Consider the following 27,458-nt stretch of genomic DNA (forward strand, 5'->3'; position numbering starts at 1 on the left):
TCTCTTTTTCTTTTTGAGATGGAGTCTCACTCTGTCACCCAGGCTGGAGTGCAGTGGCATGATCTCGGCTCACTGCAACCTCCGCCTCCCAGGTTCAAGCGATTCTCCTGCCTCAGCCTCCTGAGTAGCTGGGATTACAGGTGCCTGCCACCATGCCTGGTTAATTTCTATAGTTTTAGTAGAGACAGGGTTTCCCCATGTTGGTCAGGCTGGTCTCAAACTCCTGACCTCAGGTGATCTGCCTGCCTCAGCCTACCAAAATGCTGTGATTATAGGTGTGAGCCACCGTGCCCGGCCAGTTTCTCTTTTTCTAGTCTCATGGCTATACATCCATATTGCCCACCGGCAGGGAAGATGGAACCTCTGCAGAAGATAGCTTTTATGGCCGGGCGCGGTGGCTCAAGCCTGTAATCCCAGCACTTTGGGAGGCCGAGACGGGTGGATCACAAGGTCAGGAGATCGAGACCATCCTGGCTAACACGGTGAAACCCTGTCTCTACAAAAAAAAAATACAAAAATCTAGCTGGGCGAGGTGGTGGGCGCCTGTAGTCCCAGCTACTCGGGAGGCTGAGGCAGGAGAATGGCGTAAACCCTGGAGGCGGAGCTTGCAGTGAGCTGAGATCCGGCCTCTGCACTCCAGCCTGGGCGACAGAGCGAGACTCTGTCTCAAAAAAAAAAAAAAGAAGATAGCTTTTATTTGCAAGCTTAGGTGAGAGATAGTCTTAGAAAATGACTGGAGAGCTATTTTTTTTTTTCTTTTTTGAGACTCAGTCTTGCTGTTACCCAGGCTAGAGTGCAGTGGCGCTCTTGGCTCACTGCAATCTCTGCCTCCCGCCTCCCGGGTTCAAGCGATTCCCTTGCCTCAGCCTCCTGAGTAGCTAGGACTACAGGCGTGTACCACTAGGCCCAGCTAATTTTTTATATTTTAGTAGAGACGGGGTTTCACCATGTTGGTCAGGATGGTCTCAATCTCCTGACCTCATGATCCGCCCATCTTGGCCTCCTGAAGTGCTGGGATTACAGGCATGAGCCACCATGCCCGGCCGACTGGAGAACTATTGATTACACACCAGCTTTACAAACTGTGGCTCTATCTCAAGCCAGGAACACAACATGAATGCAGACACTCCTGCAGATTGGGAGCGACCCGTGGTTAGAAACTAACAGGCAGACGTTGATGAAAGTGATTTCGATCCTGTTTTTCCTGGGTCTGAAAAATTAGATTTAACTCCCAAGGTGTCCTCATTTTCATTTCAAATTTCTCCTGTACTAAAGGAGGAAGAGCGGACCCAGCTGGTGGCAAAACTGTGAAGTGGTTGCTTACTCCTTCAGATGCAGGGAACTGGCGCTGCAAAAGTGTGAGCTCCTCCAACCCTCAGGAATAGAAGTGGGTGCACCAGCTGCCAGGCCCGGGGCAGTGGAGAGGCTCAGTAAATATCTGCTGAATTTCCTTAAGTCTTCATTAGGCCAGTGTATTAGTCCAATTTCACACTGCTATAAAAATACTACCTGAGACTGGGCAATTTATAAACAAAGGAGGTTCAACAGACTCATAGTTCAGCATGGCTGGCGACGCTTCAGGCAACTTACAATCATGGCAGAAGGGCAAGCAGGCACCTTCTTCAAAAGGCGGCAGGAGGCCAGGTGTGGTGGATCACTTGAGCTCAGGAATTTGAGACCTGCCTGGCCAACATGGTGAAACCCCATCTCTACTAAAAATACAAAAATTAGCCGGGTGTGGTGGTGTGTGCCTGTAATCCTAGCTACTTGGGAGGCTGAGACAGGAGAATTGCTTGAACTTGGGAGGCAGAGGCTGCAGTGAGCCAAGATCACGCCATTGCACTCCAGCCTGGGCGACAGAGTGAGACTCCATTTCAGTAAATAAATAAATAAATAAATAAATAAATAAATCATGAGATTTGGGTGGGGACACAAAGCCTAACCACATCAGCCAGCTTGGTGAGTCTTGGCATCCTGCATCCTGGACCTTCTCACCCTGGACTAGATGCATCTTAAAGTATGAGAACCCACCTTTTGAATGGCTTCCACAGGGCATGGAAAAGTGGTATGATTTCAGTAGCACTTCTCATACTTTTTTTTTTTTTTTGAGACGGAGTTTCGCTTTTGTTGCCCAGGCTGGAGTGCAATGGCGCGATCTCGGCTCACCACAACCTCTGCCTCCGGGGTTCAAGCAATTCTCCTGCCTCAGCCTCCCAAGGAGCTGGAATTACAGGCATGGGCTACTACGCCTGGCTAATTTTGTATTTTCAGTAGAGACGGGGTTTCTCCACGTTGGTCAAGCTGGTCTCAAACTCACGACCTCAGGTGATCCGCCTGCCTCGACCTCCCAAAGTGCTGGGATTACAGGTGTGAGCCACCATGCCTGGCCGCACTTCTCATACTTCAAGATGCATACAAATCACCTGTTAAAAATGCACATTCTGGGCTGGGTGTGATGGCTCATGCCTGTAATCCCAGCACTTTGGGAGGTCAAGGCGGGTGGATCACCTGAGGTCAGGAGTTTGAGACCAACCTGGCCAACATGGCAAAACCCCGCCTCTACTAAAAATACAAAAAATTAGCTGGGTGTGGTGGCAGGCACCTGTAATCTCAGCTATTAGTGAGGGCGAGGCAGGAGAATCACTTGAACTGGGAGTTGGAGGTTGCAGTGAGCCCAAATTGCCCCACTGCATTCCAGCCTGGGCAACAAGAGGGAAACTCCAACTCAAAAAAAAAAAAAAAAAGCACATTCTGATTCAGTAGGTCTGGGGCTGAATCTGATATTCTGTGTTTTTTTTTGAGACAAGGTCTCACTCTGTCACCCAAGCTGGAGTGCAGTGGCACGATCATGGCTCACAGCAGCCTGGACCTCCCAGACTCAGGCGATTCTCCCACCTCAGCCTCCTGGGACTACAGGTTTGCGTCACCATGCCTGGCTAATATTTTTCTTTCTTTCTTTTTTTTTTTGAGAGAAGTCTAGCTCTTATCCCCCAGGTTTGAGTGCAATGGCTCGATCTCGGCTCACTGCAACTTCTGCCTCCCAGATTCAAACGATTCTCCTGCCTCTGCCTCCCAAGTAGCTGGGATTAAGTTGCCTGCCACCACGCCCGGCTAATATTTGTATATTTTAGTAGAAACAGGGTTTCACCATGTTGGCCAGGCTGGTTTCGAACTCCTGACCTCAAGTGATCCACTCACCTTGGCTTCCCAAAGTGCTGGGATTACAGGCATGAGCCACTGTGCCCAGCCACTCCTGGCTAATTTTTTTCTAATTTTTGTAGAGATGGGGTCTCACTATGTTGTCCAGGCTGGTCTTGAACTCCTGGGCTTAAGCAATAGTCCTGCCTCCGCCTCCCAAAGTGCTGGGATTACAGGCGTGTACTACCACACCTGGCCAGATTCTGTATTTCTGACAATCCTCCTACTGATGGCAGATGCCTGTATACTTCCTGGCTCTCCTATCTGCCAGCTGTGTGGCCTCAAGAGGCCTCAGCATCTCCCTTGGCTTCAGTTCTTCCACTGGATATTATTTAGATGAACAAACATATATTGACAGCTTACTACATGCCAGGTTGCTCTGGGTGCTTGCTAGAAAAACAAAGATGAAGAAACCACAAGTCAAGCCCAGGCGGGCCTCGCAGACTGGGGACTTAAAGGTCCAACTACAATATTTAAAGACTCTTTGGGTTTGAAAATTTCATGACTCATTGGCAGATATAGAACCACTGGATCTGCATCTCCTAGAAAACATCCCTCCAAACACTATACTGGGACTGCTGTCCTCAGAATCAGGGAATAAGAAATCCAGAAGTAACCTCAAGAGAAATTTAGCCCAAACTTTATCTTGCCATTTTACAGAGAGGAGAAACTAGAGAACAGATGCAGAAAGAGTTGGGTCCAGAGGAAATTACCAGTTTTCCAGCTGTGCTTTCGAAGGCAGTGATGTCCAATAGGAATAACATATGAGCCACAAAAAACTTAATATGTAATATTAAATTTTGTGGTAGTCACATTGAAAAGAGTAAAAAGAAGCCAGGCACGGTGACACATGCCTATGATCCTAGCACTTTGAGAGGCCAAGGCAAAATGACTGCTTGAGGTCAGGAGTTTGAGACCAGCCTGGGGAACATAGTGAGACCTTGTCTCTACAAAAAAATTTTAAAACTTAGCTGGGCATGGTGGTGCACGTCTGCAGTCTCAGCTACGAGGGTGGCTGAGGCAGGAGAATTGTTTGATCCCAGGAGGTCGAGGCTGTAGGGAGCCAAGATTGCGCCACTACAGTCCAGCCTAGGTGACAGAGTGAGACCCAGTTTCAAAAAAAAAAAGAAAGAATCATTTATATTGGTTGGTGCATCACTCCCAGGATCATTGGTTTCATTTTTATAGACACTGGATCAGAAAATTAATCTTCCAAGTACAGGTGGAGCTTTCTGTAGCCAAGTTGAATAGAATTACACTTCTGAGGCTGGGCGCAGTGGCTTACGCCTGTAATCCCAGCACTTTGGGAGGCCAAGGCGGATGAGTCACGAGGTCAGAGGTTCGAGACCAGCTTGGTCAACATGGTGAAACCCTGTCTCTACTAAAAATACAAAATTAGCTGGGCGGGGTGGACGCCTGTAATCCCAGCTACTTGGGAGGCTGAGGCAGGAGATTGCTTGAACCTGGGAGGCAGAGGTTGCAGTGAGCCGAGATCGCACCACTGCACTCTAGCCCAGGTGACAGTACGAGACTCTGCCTCCAAAAAAAAAAAAAGAAAGAAAAAGAAAAAGAAAAAAAGAAAGAATTATACTTTTGAGGCTGTGCACAGTGGCTCACCCCTATAATCCCACAACTTTGGGAGGCTGAGGTGGGAGGATCACTCGAGACCAGCCTGGGCAACAGAGAGAGACCTTGTCTCTATAAAACATTAAAAAAGAAAAAAAAATTAGCCAGGTGTAGCTGCCCATGCCTGTGGTCTCAGCTACTTGGGAGGCTGAAGCGAGAGGATCGCTTGAGCAAGAAAGGTAGAGGCTGCAGTGAGCTGGGATCATACCATCACCCTCCAGCCTGGGTGCTGGAGGAGCAAGATTCTATCTCAAAAAAAAAAGGAAGGAAATAAGGAAAGAATCACACGTCACCCCTGGAAGAGAACTTAAGCGTAGCTGAATCTAACTTGCAATATGATTTTGCTGAAGACGAGGTTAAAGAGTGATGGCAGGCTGGCACTTGGAGCCACATTTCCAAAATTCTGGGTGTAAAATACTCAGCACAGTGCCAGACACCTGTGCCCCAAAGTATCAGGCAAATCTCGGCCATCTTCTTTCGCTTCCCCTCTCCAGGTTTTGCACCAAACCATCCTGTCCCTGGAGAAGTTGCTCAATTAAAGCGAGGTGAAATTCCAAGCGCAGTTTGAAGGAGGAAGTGTCATTTTCAGCTTGCCTGTAGGTGCACCTCGCTATGTAGCATTTGTTACATAAGTGGCAGCATGACACACCTAACTGATGAATGTCTGTTGCACACCCGATTCCAGCCAGGAGGGTCACACAGGCTTCCCCTGGGAGAACAGTGGTGTGGAATGGAGGTACGGAGTTGCAAAAATTACTTTTGTCATCTAACAAGTAGGGCCAGTTCCAGGGTGTTATACCCAAAGTGCTTTTCTACTGCAGCATAACCTCAAGAAAAACCAGTTTCGGGAGCACCACACCTAGGATCAGATGATGCAATATGATATTAGCGTCTCATTGCATCAGTGTGTCTGACGCATGTGTCTTTTAAGCTGGCAAAAAGCATTATACAGGGGCAGGAGAAAAAAAGAAAAGACTTCCAGACTGAAATCCAAAGGTCCTGTCAGTGCTGTTCCTAATTGGCCACACAGGGTGTTTAGAGGATAAACACCCAGCCGCCCGCCTCGGCTGACAAGCATCAGCATGCCATTTCCTGAAGGGGACTTGACGGCATATTTAGGAGAAATTCTTTTCTGGTTGGTTCTACTTATGCTTTATATCAAAGCATCAAAGTTCAATCTCTAAAAAATCTTTTCAAATGCAGGTCTATTAAGAAGAGGCTTTCAAAGGGTGCTTCTATTCTGTCTTGACTTTCCTGAAAAACTCTGAAATGTACCGGTTGATTTCTCATTTCCAAAGTTCTTTTACATAAGCACTCTCAGCTCCCTTGACACGCAGACTTTTGACTTTGATCAAATACCTTAGATTTGGGCCTCTTGGTTTCTCTGTCTTCCTTTGAAGGACACTTGATACTTCCCAATCCTGTTTCTTGCACTAACAATGAATGAATGAATCACAAAAATCCTAGAACTCTATCCATTTTCAGGAAGTTGCCTAAAGAAGGAACTTCCTTGTGCAGTACGCCTAAGGAAAAAAGAAGCAGGAGAAAAAGCACTGAGAGGAGAGCAAGCGATGGTGAGATCGTAATGGAAGTGGGGTGGAGAGGTGGAGGGTGGAGACCGGTAGGAAGCAAGCAAGCCTTTTTTCACCCCTCCCAGGACACGCGAACGAGATCAAGCCTCACTGCGGTTCACTAGGGTCTATGCAGGCCCTCGCACCCCTGCCTACCTCCTCATAACCCAGCCTCTTAGCTCTTCTCACCCCAGCCCCACCAGACAGCTTCCGTCCCAGGAGGTGTCTCTCAAGATCTCGAAATGTGGAGCGTCCCGTTCACTCCACCTGGCCTGGAATACTTTTCCTGCCCCCTTTCATCGGGTCTTATTCATCCTCTAAGTTGTTCAGCATAACTTTCCACCTTCCCTGGCCCTGGACTAGGATAAATCCCCTCGCCATAATGTTGCTACACAGGCATCACTTTGTAAAGCTTATCACTCTTGTAATTGCTTGTTTACTGATCTGTCTTTCCGTTAGGCTGTGCGTTCCACTAGGGTGCAAACTTTGTTCCCTGGCTCTGCAGCCCCGGGCACTGTGGGTCTTGCATGTACCGGGGGCTCAGTAAATATTTGTCAAAAATGAAACATTTCCCCTCAAAACCAGCTTCCAGTGCCTCCACGGCCCTCAAATTAATTATGAATTAATTCACGAATACAGCAAACCTTTATGTCATTCTTCCGTGTCACAGCAGCTTGCTACATACTGAGGACACATCCATAGGCAAATAAAACTCAGCTTCTCTCTGCACAGGAAAAATTATTCAAATTGTATTCATCTTTCATTCCAATCACTCAATTAGGGCACGTCCCTTGTTGGCTGCTGCGTGAGCGAAGTAACTATCTTCCAGCGAGTGTCCTCAGGTGACCTGTCTAGACGTGCCCAGGAAAAACAATCCAGCATCCTCCTAAGCCGCAAAGAAGTCCCTGACGCGCAGACCGCACTGCGTGGAAGGCCCGAGGCGCGCTCGCGGGCCCGCGAAAGGCGCAGGAGCGGCGGAGCCGAGGCGGGCGGCGTGGCGCGCGGCGCGGGGCGCAGGCTCGGGTGGGCCGGGACGGGCGGGGCGGGGGCGCCGGCGCCCGGTCCGCCGGCCGGCAGGGGGCGCGCGCGCCCCCGGGCCCCGCGCCTCCCGCCCCGCCGCGCGCTCGCTTGCCGCGCGGCCGCACATGTGTTTCTGTTTTGTGTTGTAGCATTTGTTCTGGAAGCTCGTATTTACATTTTAAGTGTATCTGGTGAGTGGGCTGGAGCCCTTGTCTGGGCCGGAAAAAAAAAAAGCCCTCCGATCCATCTTTTAGTTGCTTCTCTTCCTTTTTTCTCTCCGGTTTCTCATCACTCCAACCAGGTAGGGTCTGAAAATCGGCAGTGATCAGTTTGTGGGGTCTGGGAAAGTTTTTTTTTTTTTCCTTTTTTTAAAGAGAAAAGGTTAAAAAAAAAAAACCTGGAGGAGGGGGGGCTGGGTGATTGAAGCAATAAAAAGAGGAAGGAAGGCGGATCCACGTGGTTTAATCGGAGACAGACAGAGATCCCATTGTTCAAAATCAATAAAAAAAAAAAAAAAAAAAAAGCAGACAGGGGAGAGCGCAGGGACGCCGGGGAGCTGGTGGCGGCCCTGGGCACTTTGCATTCGGACCGGAGACCGGCCGGACAGCGCGGCCGGCAAGGGGGCTGGGAGAGAGTTGGGCACCATTAAAGTTTTTATTTTTCGTGTCTGTGCGAGCAGGTGTTTGGGGCTGGGGTCCGGCTTTCTTCGGGCTCTTCCCCCGTCGCCCGGGGCAGTCTGCCTGAGGGATTCGGCCAACTAGAGCCCGAGGTCGGAATCCCTGAGCTGGGGCCGAACGGGGGTCCAGGGCTGACACGGGGTGGGGGAAGAGTGTTGCATTAAATGCGATGAGTGGGTTTGGGGGGGAGGCTGCGGAGACAAAAGCAGCAGGTGGGGTGGCCGGGGAACAGGGACTCCCTTACCCCCAAGGTACCAAGGGGGAATCCTGGAAGTGTCCCGAAGCCTTCTTTAATGAAAATCTAGGGGACTGGACGCTGCTTTTACTTTCCCTTTACTTTTGGGGGAGCGAGGTTGCAACTGCGATGCTTTGTGGGCAAACCTAACTTAAGGATAGGCCGGGGGTCTCCATTCTCCCTCCAGCGGGTTGCCTCTGGGGCTCCCGGCTGCCCTGCGGGATTCCCCGAAGGAGCCGCGCCGGGGCCAGGGAGGGGCGCGATTTCCTCTCCCAACTCGCCCCCTCTCCGCCCACCCTGCGGCCGCCACTTTGGGGAGGGCAGGGGAGGAAGTGGAGGCCGGGTGGCTCGTCTCCGCTCCCCTCCCCCCGCGCAGTTTATAACCCGTCCATTGTGCGCCGCTGCCCCGTGTCTCCCTCCAGCCGCGACCATGCCCAGGAAGAAGGCGGCGGCGGCGGCGGCCTGGGAGGAGCCGAGCTCGGGCAACGGCACTGCCCGCGCCGGGCCCAGGAAACGCGGCGGCCCGGCGGGCAGGAAGCGCGAGCGGCCCGAGCGCTGCAGTAGCAGCAGCGGCGGCGGTAGCAGCGGCGACGAAGACGGCCTGGAGCTCGACGGGACCCCCGGCGGGGGCAAGCGCGCGGCGCGGCCGGCGGCGGCAGGCAAGGCGGGCGGTGCGGCCGTGGTCATCACCGAGCCCGAGCACACCAAGGAGCGCGTCGTGAGTGAGGGGCAGGGCAGGCGGGTGGACGCAGGGCCAGGACCGGCGGGGGCAGCGACGCGGCACGGCGCGCGTTCTGGCGGGGGCCTCCTCGCGTCACGCTCCCTCCCGGCGGCCGGGCCGGCACAGGCCGCGGGCTGAATCATTGCCTCCGCCTCCTCGCAACAAAAGGGCTCGGGCCGGGGCGCGCGGCCCGCGGCCTACCCGACCCCGGGCACCGCGCGGGCGGTTGGCGGTTGGGGCGCGCGCCCGGGCCCGCGGCGGGGGAGGGGCGGCCGAAGCCCGCGCGAGGGGGTCATGGCCCCGCCCCCACGGCTCCCTCTGCGCCCCTCCCCCCCGCCCCGGGAAAGGGGACCTCGGTAAGTTCGCCCGGCCTGGAAGAGGGGGCGGCCAGCCAGCGCCACACGTCCGTGGCCGGCGGTGGGCCCGGGCGCCGCGGGGAGGGGGCGGCCGGCGCTCTGCGGGGAGCGGCCGTTTGCACCGGGGCTTTGAGGTTCCCGCCGCCTCGGCTCCGGCGCCCGGGGGAGGCGGGGCCTGACGGCCGCCGCGCATGCCCCGTGCGGCCCTGCGCCGGCTCGCGCGCCGGGAAGGCGGGGGCGGCGGGCGCCGGGGCGGGGTGCAAGGGCGCATGCTCCGCAGAGCCCTCCCCCGAGGTCGGGGAAGACCCCCGGCTGAGCGGTGCTGAGGCTTTTGTTTGCCGCCGGTGGTCCGAAGCTGCAGGATGCCGGGGGTGGGCTGTGTTGTAGCCCCCCAGTGAAGAAGCATCTCCAAGGGTCTTGGGCGGGCTTCTGTTCTCAAATTTTAATTAAGGTCGTGGCTGACTCAACGTTCCCGAAAAAGCCTGCAGGGCCGGAGATCTGAACCTGGCATCTGCCGCCACATCATCCCCCCCGCTACCAGAACTTTCTGCAAGTTTGGTGTGGTGTGGGACATGTTTTTCAGAAGAGGGTCTAAGTTTTCACCAGATTCTCAGATAACCCCCAGAGAGTAAGAACGTCCACCTGGGGTTTAGAGCCTGACACCCGGTGAGGTTTTTTTCCTTCCATGAGGGCCCATCTCCTAAGGGTGTTTAAGGGTTAACAGCAGAGTGCTTTCCTCCAGAGAAGCGCAGGCAGTGTCTAATAACACATTTTATACGTCTGCCCTATAGATAGGGAAACTGGAGCACAGAATTTGAAGGCTTTGTCCAGAGTCATGGATGGAACTGGATCTCCAAATGCTGTAACCCCTGATGTCCCTGCAAATTGCACATGGGAATATGGTTTGTAAAACTGCCCTCTGGGTGAAAGGGTTAACATGTTAGGCAGTGGAGGAGAGCCCGTCAAAAGCTGTCAAAAGCTCCTGCCCAGGGTCTTGGATCAGGCTAGACTTAGACAATGGCCAAAGTATTGAGAAATTGGAACACAGGAACTGTTTTCCTTTGATAGCTAATCTGCTGTGCCAGACTGCAGACATTTGCCCTCCCAACACAGTATGTTAGGACAAAACTAAAAAGAAAGGCCAGGTGAGCTTCCGCCTCTCCTGTATCCTATTTTGAGTGAGTTTCCAAAAGCAAGATTGTGTTTGGACATCCAAGACTCCAGTTGTCAGCTGTACAGCTCCAGGCTGTTGGAGCGCTGAGTTTTGCCATCAGAGTAAAAGATCCCCCCCATGCTCAGGTTGACCCAAGAACGTAGTGACAGGGAGTGTGTGAATGACACTGGCTCTCCCTGGCCCACCTCTGCCTCCAGCTGTGCTGCTTGAAGCTGGTTTGTCAATGGAAATGGCACATTTGCTCGTCTTTTTTTTTTTTTTTTTTTGAGGCAGAGTCTCCCTCTATGGCCCAGGCTGGAATGCAGTGACACAATCTCAGCTCACTGCAACCTCCGCCTCTCAGGTTCAAGTGGTTTTTGTGTGCTGATCAGCCTCTCGAGTAGCTGGGATTACAAGTGTGCACCACCACACCCGAATAATTTTCGTACTTTTTGTAGAGACTGGGTTTTACCATGTTGGCCAGGCTGTTTCGAACTCCTGGCCTCAAGTGATCTGCCTGCCTCAGCCTCCTCCCAAAGTGCTGGGATGACAGGCGTGAGCCCTTTGTTGGGCTACACGTTTGTAAGTCTTAATGTGAGTAAACAGCAGTCCATTGCAGCTTTCAAGTTCCTGTTTATACACATAAATACGTTATTATTTCACATATGTGTATAAGCAGGACTCTAAAAGCTACATCTTCCCTTCTCCATCCACTGAAAAACCAAGAGGGCCCATGATGCCCATCCTTTGGGCTGTCGGTGCTGTTCTAGAATCAGAGCACCTGGGAGGCTGAGGGTTCGACAAATGATGCCCATGCCCCTTTATGCCTCATGGAAAGTACACATCTTGCATTTAAGTTTTGCTTTTGTTTTTTTGAGCTGGAATTTAGCTCTTGTTGCCCAGGTTGGAGTGCAATGTCATGAGCTCACTGCAGTCTCCATCTCCTGGGTTCAAGCAGTTCTCCTGTCTCAGCCTCCCGAGTAGCTGGGATTACAGACGCCCACCACCACACCTGGCTAATTTTTTGTATTTTTAGTAGAGACGGGGTTTCACCATGTTGGCCAGGCTGGTCTCGAACTCCCGACCTCAGGTGGTCTACCCACCTCGGCCTCCCAAAGTGCCCCACGTTTAAGTTTTGGTAGCATCTACTGAGTCTGGTTCATGGTCAGGGCTGAGTCCGTGCAGCCCCCATTGCCTTTCCATAGGCCTAGGGTGGTCCTCTGCCCCTTGTCCTGGGTTGGCCTCCTGTCCAGTCTCCCTGGCCCCAGGTTTCTGGTCTCTGTCTCTCTGTTGAGCAGTCCTAGGGACTCTGCTACCACAGGCAGACAGCAGTCCTTGATGCAGAAAGAACCTTTTTTACTGAGTATTTTGCACGCCTTCCCCCTGCACAGGGTTGCTAGGAGGAGGTCTGTGTGAAAGCAGCCGCCCAGGAAACATCCAAAACCATATTGCCTTCAGTGACTCCAAAGCTGCAGGTGACCCCAAAGCTGCTTGTAGAAGATGAGCCAAATACATTGTTGAGGGGCAGAGTTGCCTTGAGTAAAATATGTGCATTTTATAGAACATTCTTATGGCAGACGCATTGTCATTGCCTAAGTGTTAAGAAGAAACTCACATTTTTGTTTTTTCTTCTGCTCTCTCACCACGCAACAACCAACACAAGACTTCTTCCCACCCCCGCCACCCCCAGACAGAGTCTTGCTCTGTCTCCCAGGCTGGAGTACAGTGGTGCAATCTCAGCTCACTGCAGCCTCCACCTCCTGGGTTCAAGCAATTCTCCTGCCTCAGCCTCCCGAGTAGCTGGGATGACAGGCACCTGCCACTGCACTTGGGTGATTTTTATATTTTTAGTAGAGACGGGATTTCACCATGTTGACCAGGCTGATCTTGAACTCCTGACCTCGTGATTCGCCTGCCTCGGCCTCCCAAAGTGCTGGGATTACAGGCGTGAGCCACCGCGCCCGGCCTCCCAACGCAAGACTTACATGACCAGACGTAAAGGGAGGTCTCCCCCTACTATCAAGCAAGTAATCAGTTCTGTAGCACACACCGGCAGGGTGTCCTCCAGCTTATCTGTGACACTATCCACCTGGAGGTAAATTTCCTCAGCTTGAGGGCTCAGTCCCCAAGACTGTCCCTTCACCCCAGACAGCAGTGGCAAGTCCAGGCCCTGGTAGCTTCTGACCAACTAGCCTCTAGTTGGGGTTCCCATTACCCCCTCTTTGGGGTCGATTAATTTATTGAAATGGCTCACAGAACTCAGGGAAACACCAGTTTATTATAAAGGATGTTACAAAGGCTATGAATAAAGAGACCTGTAAGGCTAGATGTGGGGGAAGAGGCACTGTGCTTCCGTGCCCTCTGCAGACCACCTACCTGGTACATGTTCAGCTCTCCACAAGCTCTGTGACCTGGTCCTTACAGGTTTTAATGGAGGCTTCATTATGTAGGCATGGTAGATTAAGCCATTGATCATCACTTTAACCTTCAATCCCCTCCCTTCCTGAGGTTGGAGGGTGGGGCTGAAAGTCCCTAGGCTCCCACTGCCTGGGGGCTGCCAGTGTCAGTCATTAGCATACAAAAGACTTTGCTTTGGAGATTCCAAGGATTTGAGAAATTAATGCCAGGAACTCCAAATATTTATGGCGCAGTGTCACACTAGGGTAGATTCAGTCCTAATTCTTTGTAAACTTCATAATCTCCTAAAGCAAGTAAAGGCAGCAGCCTTGGCCAAATCCTAGAAAACAGGTGAGTGTCGCAAACTGCCCAGATCTTTGTAGTTTTTTCAGTCTTGAGTTGCCAAGGTTTTGTGGACCCTGAGACAGATGTGTTGAATCTGAAAGGACCAAATAAATAAAACTGAAAGCTGAGCTGGAAGTCTGTTTCAGTTGATGGCCCTTAGGTAATTGGTCGATGCCGGCATGGTTCCCAGGGGTCTTACGTCCCCGGGAGCAGCGGTCTTCTAAATGGACCTGTGTTAAAAGGTTGACTCATGCACCTTGCATTTGGATCATAATTCAAAAATTGCTTTAGATTAGAAATCCCATTTTGTTGATTGAAGAAGCTCAGTGCCTTTTCTGTCCGTGGCCATGTGTCTCTGCCCAGGTTATGTGACCAGGTTGCTAGAGGCAGCCAGGTGAAATGACATGAAAATCACTCGTCTTGTTGGGGACACTATTTGCCAGGCTGTCTGCTGTGTGACCTTCATACACAAGCAGTGTAGCAGACACTGAGTTCAACCAAAAAACATCTGTAGACCCGTCGGGGAAAGCTGAATTCAGCCTGGGAGGGAACATTGAACTTCAGACACCCACACACCCACTGGCATCACCCCCCCCACCCCCGGCCCCCGGCCCAGGGAGCCCCCGAGTACGGGAGTCTCTCCCACGATTGGTGGTTTCCAGTCTCTGACAAAGAGGAGCACCCCTTAAGTGAGAAGGGGTGCTGGGAGTTCTCTGTTACTCAATTTAAATGTTAATTCCACGTAAGACAGAGGAAAGAAGTTACAGAGAATAAAAGAAAGCAGCTTAGGGCAAACAGTTGTGTAAATAATAACGAAATACAGTAACCTCCATCTAATGTGTGAGGAAATAGGGTCCATCACGTAAAAACTTGACTAACGGTTAATGTCCTTCATAGGAATCTGGCCACTGTCACTGGAGTAGACTCAGTTTACCAGGGTTTTTCACACACGTGTGTGTGTGTGTGTATATATTTTTGTTATTTGAGACGGAGTCTCGCTCTGTCGCCCAGGCTGGAGTGCAGTAGCGCAATGTAGTGTCACTGCAAGCCCCGCCCCCTGAGTTCACGCCATTCTCTTGCCTCAGCCTTAGCCTCCCGAGTAGCTGGGACTACAGGCTAGACCCACCACGCCCGGCCCACAAATATATATATATATATATATATATATATATATATATATTTTTTTTTTTTTTTTTTTTTGAGACGGAGTCTTGCTCTGTCACCCAGGCTGGAGTGCAGTGGCCGGATCTCAGCTCACTGCAAGCTCCGCCTCCCGGGTTTACGCCATTCTCCTGCCTCAGCCTCCCGAGTAGCTGGGACTACAGGCGCCCGCCACCTCGCCCGGCTATTTTTTTTGTATTTTTTAGTAGAGACGGGGTTTCACCGTGTTAGCCGGGATCGTCTCTCGATCTCCTGACCTCGTGATCCGCCCATCTCGGCCTCCCAAAGTGCTGGGATTACAGGCTTGAGCCACCGCGCCCGGCCTACAAATATATTTTTATTGACGCGGTTGGGTTTGCGTATAAATGCTTAGCTAGCCTGATGGGTCTGTCTTCATGAGCCCTTGAGCAAATGTCCAGGTCACCCAGGAAACTCCCTCCTGAAGGCCAAGGCCACTGCGATTAAGCGCTGGCTGTCTGAACTTGCCCTGAACCATGCCCTCTGGCCTGATGGAGCTGAGGGTTCTGGTGTGGCCTCAGCGCTGTGAAGTTTTGCTGCAGTGATTGTATCTCAGTGTTGGGTGGTTTGACTTCAATGGTGCGTGCTGAGCACAGGTGCACATGAACCTCCGCCTGCCTGGTCCACGGTTGCCGGCATTCCAGGACTCTTTTCCAGGCTGCTCTCTGGCCTGGGAGCTTGGTCTCCAGTGCCTTAGCGCCATTCCTGGGTCTCCACTGCCCCCTCCATGCCAACTTGGTAGGCTTGGGCAGAGGACTCAGGCCCCTCCTTCCACAGGGACTTCGACAGAACCCATTGACTGTAGACCTGTAGCATATTCCAGCCGGGCCTGCCAGTTAAACAAAGAAGGCGAGATAATCGGGAAACTAGGCTCCAATTCAAGTAACCTGAGTTGTGGGTGCTGCAGGGGCTGGGCCACCCTCTGATTAAGGTCATTTTCTAAATAATTTAAATGTGGCAAAGTTGTTCTCCCTTTCCGTGTTGTTTCACTTCCCTCCCCACCGCCTGTTTTTCTTTTTTTGAGACGGAGTTTCGTTCTTGTTGCCCAGGAGTGCAATGGCGTGATCTTGGCTCGCTGCAACCTCTGCCTCCTGGGTTCAAGCGATTCTCTTGCCTCAGCCTCCAAAGTAGCTGGGATTACAGACAGCCAGCTAATTTTTTGTATTTTTAGTAGAGACAGGGTTTCACCATGTTGGCCAGGCTGGTCTCGAACTCCTGACCGCAGGTGATCCAACTACCTTGGCCTCCCAAAGTGCTGGGATGACGGACGTGAGCCACCGCGGCTGGCCTCACTTTCCCTTTTCGTGACGACTGCAGGATGCATTCCTGTAGACTGACCATCTTTCTCCTGTTACATAATGTGGTGGGGTGGGCAAGCGTGACGGAACCTATATTTTGTTGGACGCCCTAATCAGGTTTGGGTTATGTAAAGGTTCCTATGAAATGGAATTCATCTGCGTGAAGATATGTAATCTTTTTTTTTTTTTTTTTGAGATGGAATCTCGCTCTGTCGCCCAGGCTGGAGGGCAGTGGCGTGATCTCAGCTCACTGCAAGCTCCGCCTCTGGGGTTCAGGCCATTCTCCTGCCTCAGCCTCCCGAATAGCTGGGGCTATAGGCGCCCGCCACCACGCCCAGCTAATTTTTTGTAATTTTAGTAGAGACAGGGTTTCACCGTGTTAACCAGGATGGTCTCGATCTCCTGACCTCGTGATCTGCCTGCCTCGGCCTCCCAAAGTGCTGAGATTACAGGCATGAGCCACCGCACCTGGCAAAGATGTGTAATCTTAGAAATGCACGAGCCGTACTGCCAAAGCATACTGGTGGGGTGATCACACTGTAGAGGTTAGAATGATTGGGCCTTTTTCTTTTTCTCTCTTTTTTTTTTGAGACAGGACTGGCTTTGTCACCACGGTTGGACTTGAACTCCTGACCTCAGGTGATCTGCCTGCTTCGGCCTCCCAAAGTGCTGGGATGACAGGTGTGAGCCACCATGCCTGGCCCACAGATACATTTTTATTGGCGTGATTGGGTACTTTTATCAGCGTTATTTTATTGACGTTTTATCGGCACTTTGGGAGGCCAAGGTGGGTGGATCACCTGCGGTCAGGAGTTGGAGACCAGCCTGGCCAACATGGTGAAACCCTGTCTCTACTAAAAATACAAAAAATTAGCTGGGTGTCTGTAATCCCAGCTACTTGGGAGGCTGAGGTAGGAGAATCGCTTGAACCCGGGAGGCAGAGGTTGCAGCGAGCCAAGATCACGCCATTGCACTCCAGCCTGGGCAGCAACACTGGGAGTGCAGTGGAACGAGCTCGGCTCACTGCAGCCTCCACCTCCCGGGTTCAAGTGATTCTTCTACCTCAGCCTCCTGTAGCTGGGACTACAGGCGCATGCCACCATGCCTGGCTAATTTTTTTGTGTTTTTAGTAGAGACGGGGTTTCACCGTATTGGCCAGGCTGATCTTGAACTCCTGACCTTGTGATTCGCCTGGCTCGACCTCCCAAAGTGCTGGTGAGCCCTGTGCCTGGCCCTTTTTTTTTTTTTTTTGAGACAGAGCCTGGCTTTGTCACCCAAGCTGGAGAGCGGTGATGTGATTCTGGCTCACTGCAGTCTCCAGCTCCTCAGCTCAAGCAGTCCTCCCACCTGAGCCTCCCAAGTAACCGGGACCACAGGCTCATTTTTGTATTTTCTTTAGAGACAAAGTTTCGCCTTGTTGCCCAGGCTGGTCTGTAAGCTCAAGCAATCTGCCCGCCTCGGCCTTCCAAAGTGCTGGGATTACAGGCGTGATCCATTGCGACTGGCCAGCCTTTTTTCCTGAAGCCTTCCAAGAACAATTCTGTAAACGGAAGGAAATCCCTTTCCTTTTCACATCCAGGAAAGATAATGTGTAAGAGCAGAAAGTGATAGTAATGAATGCTGCCCTTGCCAGTGTGGACTGAGTGGGGAGTTCAGAATTGAGTTTTCCACTAACAGCCTACTTGAAAAAGTATATTTTGACATTTAAGGAAGCAAAGTGCTGAGAATATTATGAGTGCCACTCAGAATTGAACAATGGTCTTTTTAAATGGCGTAGATTTTCGTTGACAGTATGAGAGTTGGTGGCCCTGATGACTTTCTGTGTTGAGAGACTAAGGATGAACATTGGAGTATGCTGGCTGCTGTGACAGCTTGTTCCTCGAGAAGCCCAGCCTCTGGGAGGTCCTGTTTCACTCACCATTGGCCCCTGGGCTCATGGAGAGCGGCTGAGGGTGCCATCAAAGGCTGCCTGCATCAGACCCCCGCATACTCACCAAAGCTGTGTTCTGCCTGGTCTCCCTTCAGTGGAGAAACCGAACCTTGTTCTCTACTTTCTTCCTGAGTCCCCATGGAAAGGTTCTCGGCAGAGTGGGCAGCAGAAGTGATGTGGGGCTCCTAAGGTTTGAGGTCCCGGACTGTGCTTACCATGTGAAATGGAGACTTGGCCCTAGGACGAGCCTGATGTAATGCCCCTGAGTGGCCGGCAGGCTTCCTGCAAATACCTCTGTACATCAGTTTGCGAAGGAGGCATGTATTTGGGATATTTCTTTTGGTGTTTTGCAAAAGCTATTTTAAAGGGAAGTCAAAGGATAAAAATGAGCCTGGGCTTAGCAAGTGAGCGGCTGGGGGCAGGTTTGGGGTTGCCCGCATTGCCACTTGCCGATGAGGGAGGGGAGTGCGGGGAGACTCTGTTGGTGTGGAGGTCACAGGTGACATAAGGGCTAACAAGTGAGTGATTTTCTTTCGTTTCGTGCTGTCGTTGGACAGCCTTGGGAAGCTAGGTGCAGACTTACATGCTAATTCTTTTTTCCTTTCTCTCTCTCTGCAGAAACTTGAAGGGTCAAAGTGCAAAGGGCAGCTTTTGATTTTTGGGGCAACCAACTGGGACTTGATTGGTCGAAAAGAAGTGCCTAAACAGCAAGGTATGAGAATGGTGTCTTTAAACCCATTGAATGCCTCTTAAGTGCTAGGTTCTGTTGACCACCTGCCTGGTAGGTATTCCCTTCATTTACACATGCATGTTCAGAGAGGCCAAGTGACTTGCCTGAGACCACACAGCCACTGCAGTGGTAGAGCTGGATTTGAACCCTGATCTTAGTCTTTTAAAGGCACAGTTTTGCAGTGACTCACTAATTCCGTTAAGATTAATCAGGAAAATATAAGTAGTATCCTGAAATATGAACACTGCCACCTTTTCCATCTTCCCTCTCACGTCACTTGTTTTCATTAGAATGAAGAGACTGGCTCTGTGAGATGGTGTCAGAATGTCCTAGACATTTGTCAAATGTCAGATGTCAAAATGTCAGACATTGCAGAAGAGTCCATGTTTCTTTGCAAGCTGCCAAATTGTTGTAGGAACTGGTTTGACGGCACAGTCTGGAGCGGGGGAAAGCAGAGAGGTCCTTAAGAAGAAATGTTTTGTCCCGTTACCTTTGGAAAACTGGTGTCTTACCTTAAGGGAAAAATGGCCCATCTGGCACGTAGCCAACTTTTATGGCTTCTTGATTTCATCTGGAAAGACTCCCAAAGTGCTTTCCAGCATTGCTTTGCCCCATGAACAAATATTTGCATGCTGGTACGTCTTGGCACCTTGAAACAGGGGAGTTGGAAATCACCTTGTTCCATGAAAACAGCTTATGAATCAGCAGCACCTGGGGGCTAGCTGAGTTAGAAATGGATTTAAGTTGCAGGTAGCAGCAACGTCTTGTTTGGAAAATGCCCAGCCTTCAGGCTCAAGCCAGGAGGGGGCCACATCCACACAGTGGCTGGTGTCCCAGAGAAGCGCCTCCTGGTCTGCAGTGACGTAAGCCCAGGTGCTGATGGTGCCTTGCTGCCAGTCCTGTGCCCGTATTGCATCATTTTTCAAAGCTGTTCTTCAACTGAGCAGCCACTTGACACTGAAGATACAGAAGCCCAGAGAAGGGCAGTAAATACCAAAGGAAGCGAGTGGCAGGGCCAGGGTTGGAGTCCCACCCTCTAGTTAACTCTGTTGCCTCCTGTACATGTATGTTGCTGTAGATCTGGTGAAAACCAGCACCCTGGATGTCTTGTTTTTTGCAAGATAGCCCAGCAATCCACACATAGCTCTGTGATTAGGACCAGACCCCAGGGATCCGGAGGCCATGGGAATTGACTTCTCAGTCTGACCGCAGGGCCTGGGACTGCTGCAGGGCATTTAATTTGACTTGCTCCCCCGCCTGATCCCTCCAGTCCCTCCAGCCCTTCCTTGGGAGGCCAGAAGAAACCCAAGCCTGCTCCTCAGGAGCTGATGGCATCCTGGGCACTGCAGGGAAAGATGCTTTGGTAAGTCCAGGAGCATCTGACCACCTGAGACTCCCCTTGGCCAATCTAGGTCAAGTGTGGCACCACACCCTTGCCTGGCATCCCCTGGCCTCCTGTGCCGTGGCACAGGGTCGTGATGATACTCGTCAGTCATGCCGTCATTTTGTCTTCATGACAAAGAGACCTTAGCTTTCTCTTTTTCCCTTCTAAGTTTTGTATTAATACAGTTCCTGAATCTTAATTTAGGTGCCACCTCCTTGGGTTTTTCTTAAGTTTTAATATAGACCATGAGGCTTTTATTTTTGGTTTGCTCTTTCCCCAGGAAGTTGTTGATGTTCTTTTTCCTCCTTTCAGGGGAGGTGTCTGCAGGTGTGCTGCCTCAGGTGCCAGGTGGGATAGGCTGGCCCCTGCCCCCTGCGACCAGGAGTCTTGCCCACTTGCCCCTGCACCTGAATGAGGGAGCATGTGGCGCCCTCTGCTGGGAGCGGAGGGTGGGGCACAAACCAACTTCACAGATACTTTCCAGGGAGCCAGGCGCTTAATAGAGACATTGTAGCCTTTTGATCAGTTCCTACATTGGATCAGTCTTACACACTGGATTCGGCAGTGGCTAGCATTTCAGGATAATCACCGCAGTCCTGGAAATATTCTTGAGCATCTCAATTTCAAAAATTAAGATTGCTGGGCATGGTGGCTCATGCCTGTAATCTCAGCACTTTGGAAGACTGAGTCGAGTGGATCACTTGAGGTCAGGAGTTAAAGACCAGTCTGGCCAACATGGTGAAACCCTCTCTACTAAATGTACAAAAATTAGCTGGGTGTGATGGCACACGCCTGTAATCCCAGTTACTCGGGAGGCTGAGGCAGGAGAATCGATTGAACCTGGGAGGCGGAGGTTGCAGTGAACTGAGATCACGCCACTGCACTCCAGCCTGGGCAACAGAGTGAGACTCCGTCTCAAAAAAAATAAAAAATTACTTAAAAAAATTAAGTGAAACATTGGCCCTGTCCCATCCACTAATAGGGTGTGAAGTGGGGTTTGTGAGGAAGGCGCTGTTTCTTTTCTCTCCCATTGAGCGCTCACTGCGTGCCAGGCATTTGTGAGGGTCTAGGCTGGAGGGAGCCTACAGCTTTGGCTCTGGGTGGCTTCTCATGGAGTGGGAGGGCCGGGGAGCTCAGGAAGAGGGCTGTGGTGGGCTGAGCAGGGCTGGGGCAGGGGAGCCCTGAGGGAAGGAGATTTCTCAGTGGACGTTGCCCTGGAGGGCTCCCCCAAGGAAGGGAACTGGTGCTTGACTTGAGCTTTGAGGAATAAGTCGGAGGTGGGAAGGACATTCTAGGGGAAGTGAATATATGGGTGGAGGTGGGGAGTCATGAAGTGGCTGCCACTCTGGACGGGTGAGAAAGGAGGGGGAGGTGGGAGGGATGCTGTGTGAGCAGTGCCCCTCCGCGAGGGGCCTGATGGACCTGCTGGGAACACTGGAAGACAGGACACTTGGGTCACTCCTCAGAAAGAGCCTTCTGGCCCAGGGCGGAGGCCGGAGATGGAGGGCAGGAGAGCCTGGGAAAGGAGAGGCGGGGCGGCAGCAGGGAGTGAGGAAGAGGGGCAGGTGACTGTCGGGGCGAGCGGGGTTTCCTGGGTCAGCTTCTTCCTCAGCTGACGGCTGTGGAAAGCCAGCACTCCTGCCTCCTGGACAGGCCTCGCACCAGGTCCCAGGCACTTGCGGGTGGGCGTGCTCAATGGCAGAGCACGTGGGGCTGAGGCCTGTGAGAGGTGGGACCCATAGAAGGGGCTGGGGCCGAATGGGTGTAAAGGTGGCAGGTGACGCCAGGCCTGTGCCAGCTCCTGGGCATTCTGTTTTTTGGGCCTTCAGAGGCATCACAGAGATTAGAAGTGCAAACCCGATCCTTGTGCAGCCTCCCAACAGCCACGTCAGGGCGGCACCCAAGGAACACCTGTGTCTGGTAACCTCGGGAAGTGGCTTCTTGGTGGCTAGTGACATTTTGGAGGTCACCCCACCCACCCCCAGGTGTCTGATCTGCATTCTCATTCTCTCTGCAGCTGCTTACCGCAATCTCGGTCAGAATTTGTGGGGGCCCCATAGGTATGGGTGCCTGGCGGGGGTCCGGGTACGGACAGTGGTCTCGGGCTCCTGTGCTGCACACAGCCTCCTCATCACCACGGAAGGGAAGCTGTGGAGCTGGGGTGAGTACCGCGTGGGGGCTGGGCACTGGGGACCGCTGTCACCAGCTGTCCCCACGCAGCATTTTCTTCTGTTTGCCTGGAAAAGAGACTCGCGTCTTAGAAGGCTGGGTTCCTTCGTTCACAGCCTACGTCTTTTTTCCTGATTCCCAGCTCGTCTCTTGTCTACACGCTACATGCAGATCCCCTTCCTCCCCCTGACATTTTTTGCCCGTACGCAGCCCCTACTTCTTCGATTCCTTGTGTTTAAGCAATATTTTCTTGAATCTTCTGCCCGGAGCTTGATCTTTCTGATACTGAGGTATGTGAATGTGTTAGGCAGGCTGTCCTTCCAGCAGACAGTTTCCTTCCTCTTTGAGGCATGATATGACATGAGACCTCTGTTCCTGCCACTTGAAATGCCACTGGCTTTTATACCTGCCACCTTATGTCATAGGATGCTGCGTCCCTGCCGCCTTGCCCTCGTGTCTGAGGTCTGCACAAGTCTGTTCTGTAGGCTTGGTTGCTCACTGTCCGTGTTGTCTGCTTCTTAGGATATTTCCCCAAATACCTCAGTTTCCTTTTTTGAAGTTGTTTGCCTTTCCCTTCAGTTTTTCCTCACCTGGGCACTCGGGATGGGTTCCAGTTCTTCCGTTAGCCTCTGTCCACGGCACTGTCCTCTGCAGCTGGCCAGCCCATTCCTGCCTGTGTCCTCTTCCAGATCATTCCAGCCTCTTCCAGATCATTCCAGCCATAGGGTATGGGCTAAGGCTTATTTTATCCCCAGCCCTTTGGGTGGCTCCTGGCCTCTGCCTCCAGCGGGGTATGTTGGCATTTGTCCCCACCCTTTGTTGCTGTTCCTCTGGCTAGCTTTTAGTCCATATGTGACTGCATTTTTATTTTGGGCTGTTTGAACTGTTTTTTGTGATTTCATGAGCTGCTGTACCAAAGTCCAAATATATTAACATCTGTTGTCTTCCCTGCACACGGCTAATTTTGTAATTTCTGTTGAAAAAAGCTAAAGTGTGTCTGGCCCAAATTTATACTTTATAGTCTCTTGATGGCATGCTGACATTGCCAGAGTTTTTGTTTTCCCCCGGTTGGCATCCCGGTTGGCACAGATGTGTGTCCCTTCCCCCAGAGCACCCCTCCTACTTCGTGTTCCAACACTGAACACAGCCTTTTATGTCAGTGTTCCAAACCTAAAATACCTTAGTTCTGATCTCTCGCTGAGCTTCACTTGCTTGGTGGCTCTAAAAGCGCCCTCGGTTCTGACTCTGTGGGCAGGGACAGTGTATGTCCCGCCATCGAGCCGTGTGATCCCCGAGCAGACAGTGCAGTACATGAGGACAGGGCTGGAGGTACCACAGGCCCACTGCTTGCCACTCCAGAAGGCAGAGGGGCACCGTCTGGTGTGAGTGTAGAGTGTCACTGGAGGGTGGCTGACGCATTGCTCATGGGGGGTCTCCGTCTGTGGCCCGTCCTGCGGCAACTCGGTCCACTGAGCCTCGCTCTTGTTGCTCTGTATTCACCTGCCTTTCACCGTGAACTTGGGCAGCTCCCATTGGAAGCTGGTGTGTCTGCCTCTCCTGCTCGAGTGCCAGTGTTGGCCCTTCAGCCTGCCATTCTTTAGAGAGCGAGTCAGAGGCTGGTTTCCCTTAGTCGCAATTCCTTCTGTAGTCAGAGGCTGCTCCTGCAGGCCTTCTCCAAGGCAGCTGGAACTTATCTTAATGGCTCTGCTGTCTGCCTTTATCACGACCTGAGGGTGAAAAGTTCATTGCTGGAGAAGGTTGCAAAACCCCCTAGAATCACTCTGACTTCTCACCCCTGTAAGATCTCCATCAGTATCCCCAAATGTTAGGTTACAGGTGTGGTTCTTCTCTTGTCGGGAGGGATCCTAGAGGGGCCGGTTGAATTTTTGTTTTGGAACTTGGTAGTCTGTGTTGAAACGTAGATGAGGTGTAGGGGCTCCCAGCCCTCCTTTTGGCCCACCCAACTTCCACGTCTGTTTTGGAGCTGAATTTGGTGCTGCAGAGGACTCGGGGGCAGGGGTTGGCCCTCAGGCCTGCCTTCAGCTGGAATTCACAGGTGCAGGGCCTTGGTTGCACCTGCAGCAGCCCTGGAGGTGGGGCTGGGCTTGTTGTGTTCAGGGCAGATCTGTGCTTTGTCACCAGGGTTCCTGTTGCTGAGAGCCCTTGAGGGGTGATCCCTAGGGGTAGGATTGGCACTGTTCTGTGAGCACCATTTACAGGGTAGAAAAAGGAGGAGAAATATTGGGCAGACAGCAAATAGTCCTCAGTGGATGCCCAGAGCACCAAAGGGATTAAACTCTGGTGAGCCAGGTGTCAAAATGGGTGCGGTCTTAAAATACATCTCAGAGGGTAGCGACGGGGTGGTTGTCTTGCGGGCACTCCAAGTGGGAACAGCGTGTTTCTGTGAGCATGCCCGCCTGTGCTTGGTGTCCGTACCACACGGAGCCTCTCGTTTCCCTTTGTAGCAGAGATGTGGGAGGTGCGCACGGGTGGTCCCGCTGCTGCCCCAGGGAAGGAGGTCGGGGGAGCTGCAGCAGGTGCCATTCCAGTGGGCGGAAGGCCGGAATGGTCTTTGCTCTGGATCTTGGCTGCTGTTGGGAATTTGGAGGGTGCCTTCCGGAGGCACAGATGGGCGTCATTTGAGAGTGTGTTGGTACTCGCCTTCGCCTGGTGGTGCCACCTGGACCACCCTCTGTCTTTTCTGCTTTCTCTCATGTGATCTGCAGGTCGAAATGAGAAGGGGCAGCTAGGACATGGTGACACCAAGAGAGTAGAAGCCCCCAGACTCATCGAGGGTCTCAGCCACGAAGTGATTGTGTCTGCAGCATGTGGGCGGAACCACACCTTGGCCTTGACGGGTAAGGAGGGGGCTGCTGGTGTTTCTTAGTTTGGCAAGAGGCCAAATGGTCTGCCTCGGGGATGGGGCGTGGGGGGAGGGGTGGAGTTACCCTTGTGACTCTTGGTCAAGATCAGAAAGAGGCCCTGAGAACCTGGGTATGGAGTGGCTTCTTGAGGGCATTGGGAGCCTCCCCAGTGGCCATAGGAGGCCCATCTGGGAGTGGGAGACGCTGCCCTGCGTATCTCTGCACACCCAGATTCTGATGTGAAATGACTTTGCTGTGAAGCGTCTGCACTGCCAGCTTTTGGGCAGTCTCACTTGCCTTCTGCCTGGCAGATGAGCTGTTTTTATTATTTTGATGCTTTTGGTTCTAAATGTAGTTCAAAACATTCACCATTATCTTCCCTTTTGTGATATTTTTCTTTCCTTCCAGAAACGGGTTCCGTGTTTGCTTTTGGGGAAAACAAGATGGGGCAGCTGGGCCTTGGCAACCAGACAGACGCCGTCCCCAGCCCCGCGCAGGTGACGCCTCCTCAGCTCCGGCTCCACGGCTTTTCCTTTCTCTTTACTTTTGTGTGTGATTTTCTGAGGTGGGGTCTCCGTTGTTTGAGTTAATTCACCCCTTGTAAAAAGAGGTCCTGGATGTTTAGTTATATGCTGTAGGGTTTTTTTGTTTTTGTTTTTGTTCTTGTTTTTGTTTGAGAACAGAGTTTCGCTCTTGTCGCCCAGGCTGGAGTGCAATGGTGCAGTCTCCGCTCACTGCAACCTCCGCCTCCCAGGTTCAAGTGATTCTCCTGCCTCACCCTCCAGAGTAGCTGGGATTACAGGCGTGCACCACCACCCCTGGCTAATTTTGTATTTTTAGTAGAGACAGGGTTTCTCCATGTTGGTCAGGCAGGTCTGGAACTCCTGACCTCAGGTGATCTGCCCACCTCGGCCTCCCAAAGTACTGGGATTACAGGTGTGAGCCACTGTGCACAGCCTTGCTGTAGTTTTTAAAACAGGCGTAGTCTGTGGTCAGGTTGAAAACCATCCTGAAAACATTTTGTTTCCAAGTGGAGAAATGTGTTAGAAATGCCTTGTCGTAAGCCTGTTCTGTTCCAAAGAAAGTGAGACATGTTGTAGGATGTAATTGTACTTACCTGCAAATACTTTGTTTTGACCTTGTATAAAGTCACCAGCCAGGTTCTTAGAACACAAATAAAAGATAGGCAGTCTTTTTTTTTCCCTAAGAAACTTGAGTTGGAAGGGTGAGATTTATACCTTAAAAACAAACTACTGCTAATGGCAGAAGAATGCTAAGTGCCTAATTAGTGGTTTAGGTGATGAAGGAAGGGAAGGACTTGGTCTTATTGATCTTAAAAAGAGACAGTGGCTAGGCTTTGAACTGTGCTCTGTGCTGGAAGGTGGGGGGTGTGAGGGTGCTTCTTTACATATCTTCTAAGCTTTGTGTTCTAGAAATGCCGTCAGCTTTTGCCTTCAGAATTGTTGAGTTTATTAAACTTCCCTTTGTAACCTAGTAATTGTTTCCCACCAACATGCAGAGAGGTAGAGGCTTTTTATCAGTCTTTAAAAAAAAAATGAAAGTCTCCTTTCTTTTCTTTTCAGATAATGTACAACGGCCAGCCAATTACCAAAATGGCCTGTGGGGCTGAATTCAGTATGATAATGGACTGCAAAGGAAACCTCTATTCCTTTGGGTGCCCTGAATATGGTCAGCTGGGTATGGAAGTACATTTTTTTAAAAGCTCTAATCTAGTTGTGTATATTCAGAACCAGAGATCGCTGTGTGGCTGCACACACGTGTTAGAAATGTGGGTAATTGATCTCAGATAATAGCCTTTGTCCATTAAGTGGATCTCACGTTCAGCGGAACAGCGCGTCCTCATTCACAGGATTGTGGAGTATGGCAACACTGCCTCAATGGAAAAGTTGGGACTGGAGTGTGACAAAAGATTTCTTTTTTTGTGATTTGGGAATTCATTTATATAAAAGGATTTCAAAGTTTAAAAAAAAAAATCAGGCCACCTTCATTCAGTTTCACATTTAAAGATTATGCCTTTATTGAAAATGAGAAAATTACACAAGGTGAAGGTTGTTCTGGAAACCCTGGCCTGGGAGATTATTTCAGGTTGCCACGTGAGGAGCCCCGGTGGACCCCCTCCCCGTGCGTCATCCCTAGCCAGAATCTGGTTGTCCAGAGACTTGTTTCTTCGATCTAATTGGTAGAAAAGGAGAATTCAGGAATCAGTTCTCAGTCAGTGGGGGGAGTGTCTTGCGACTTGGTGGTCTCAGTTCTTCCTGTCCCACCCCGAAGTGTGGTTCCCCTTTGCGGCTCCGCCTCCAGCCTCTCTAGGGAGGCCTCCACGAGGTGTGGCGCGGGCGCCCTCTGCTGGCCACGCCTGCTCCTGCAGCCGCAGCTCCTGGCAGATGGAAAAGGTAAAAATAGCGCCGAGCCCGCTGGCCTTAGCCTCGGGGAACAGTGACTTTGTGAAACTAAATATACCTCAAGTCAGAAGTGAATAAGAGAGAACAGCCCCTTACGCACATTACACATTTTGCGTTGGTTGCCCAGGCGGAGCCCGAGACAGTTGGAGAGCGGTTTCCATGGCCACGGCCCTGCTGCGGTG

General features: G+C 51.6%; 3 protein-coding genes across 3 annotated transcripts in view; all 3 read left to right on the forward strand.

Annotated features, from left to right (window-relative positions):
- Positions 1 to 27,458, forward strand: part of SDHB (succinate dehydrogenase complex iron sulfur subunit B) — a 689,037-nt gene that overhangs the window by 249,280 nt on the left and 412,299 nt on the right. The window lies entirely within an intron of this gene.
- Positions 1 to 27,458, forward strand: part of PADI2 (peptidyl arginine deiminase 2) — a 579,517-nt gene that overhangs the window by 188,019 nt on the left and 364,040 nt on the right. The window lies entirely within an intron of this gene.
- The window catches only part of RCC2 (regulator of chromosome condensation 2), a 32,769-nt gene continuing 12,923 nt past the window's right edge, over positions 7,613 to 27,458 (forward strand). Inside the window, exons 1-7 of the mRNA XM_050791476.1 lie at positions 7,613 to 7,716; positions 8,750 to 9,045; positions 18,325 to 18,418; positions 21,838 to 21,981; positions 24,716 to 24,847; positions 25,262 to 25,350; positions 26,437 to 26,551. Coding sequence (XP_050647433.1) covers positions 8,758 to 9,045; positions 18,325 to 18,418; positions 21,838 to 21,981; positions 24,716 to 24,847; positions 25,262 to 25,350; positions 26,437 to 26,551 — 862 coding nt within the window. The 5' untranslated portion in view covers positions 7,613 to 7,716; positions 8,750 to 8,757. The remainder of the gene's footprint in view (positions 7,717 to 8,749; positions 9,046 to 18,324; positions 18,419 to 21,837; positions 21,982 to 24,715; positions 24,848 to 25,261; positions 25,351 to 26,436; positions 26,552 to 27,458) is intronic.

This window comes from Macaca thibetana, chromosome 1 (assembly GCF_024542745.1).
Source record: "Macaca thibetana thibetana isolate TM-01 chromosome 1, ASM2454274v1, whole genome shotgun sequence".
Lineage (NCBI taxonomy): Eukaryota > Metazoa > Chordata > Mammalia > Primates > Cercopithecidae > Macaca > Macaca thibetana.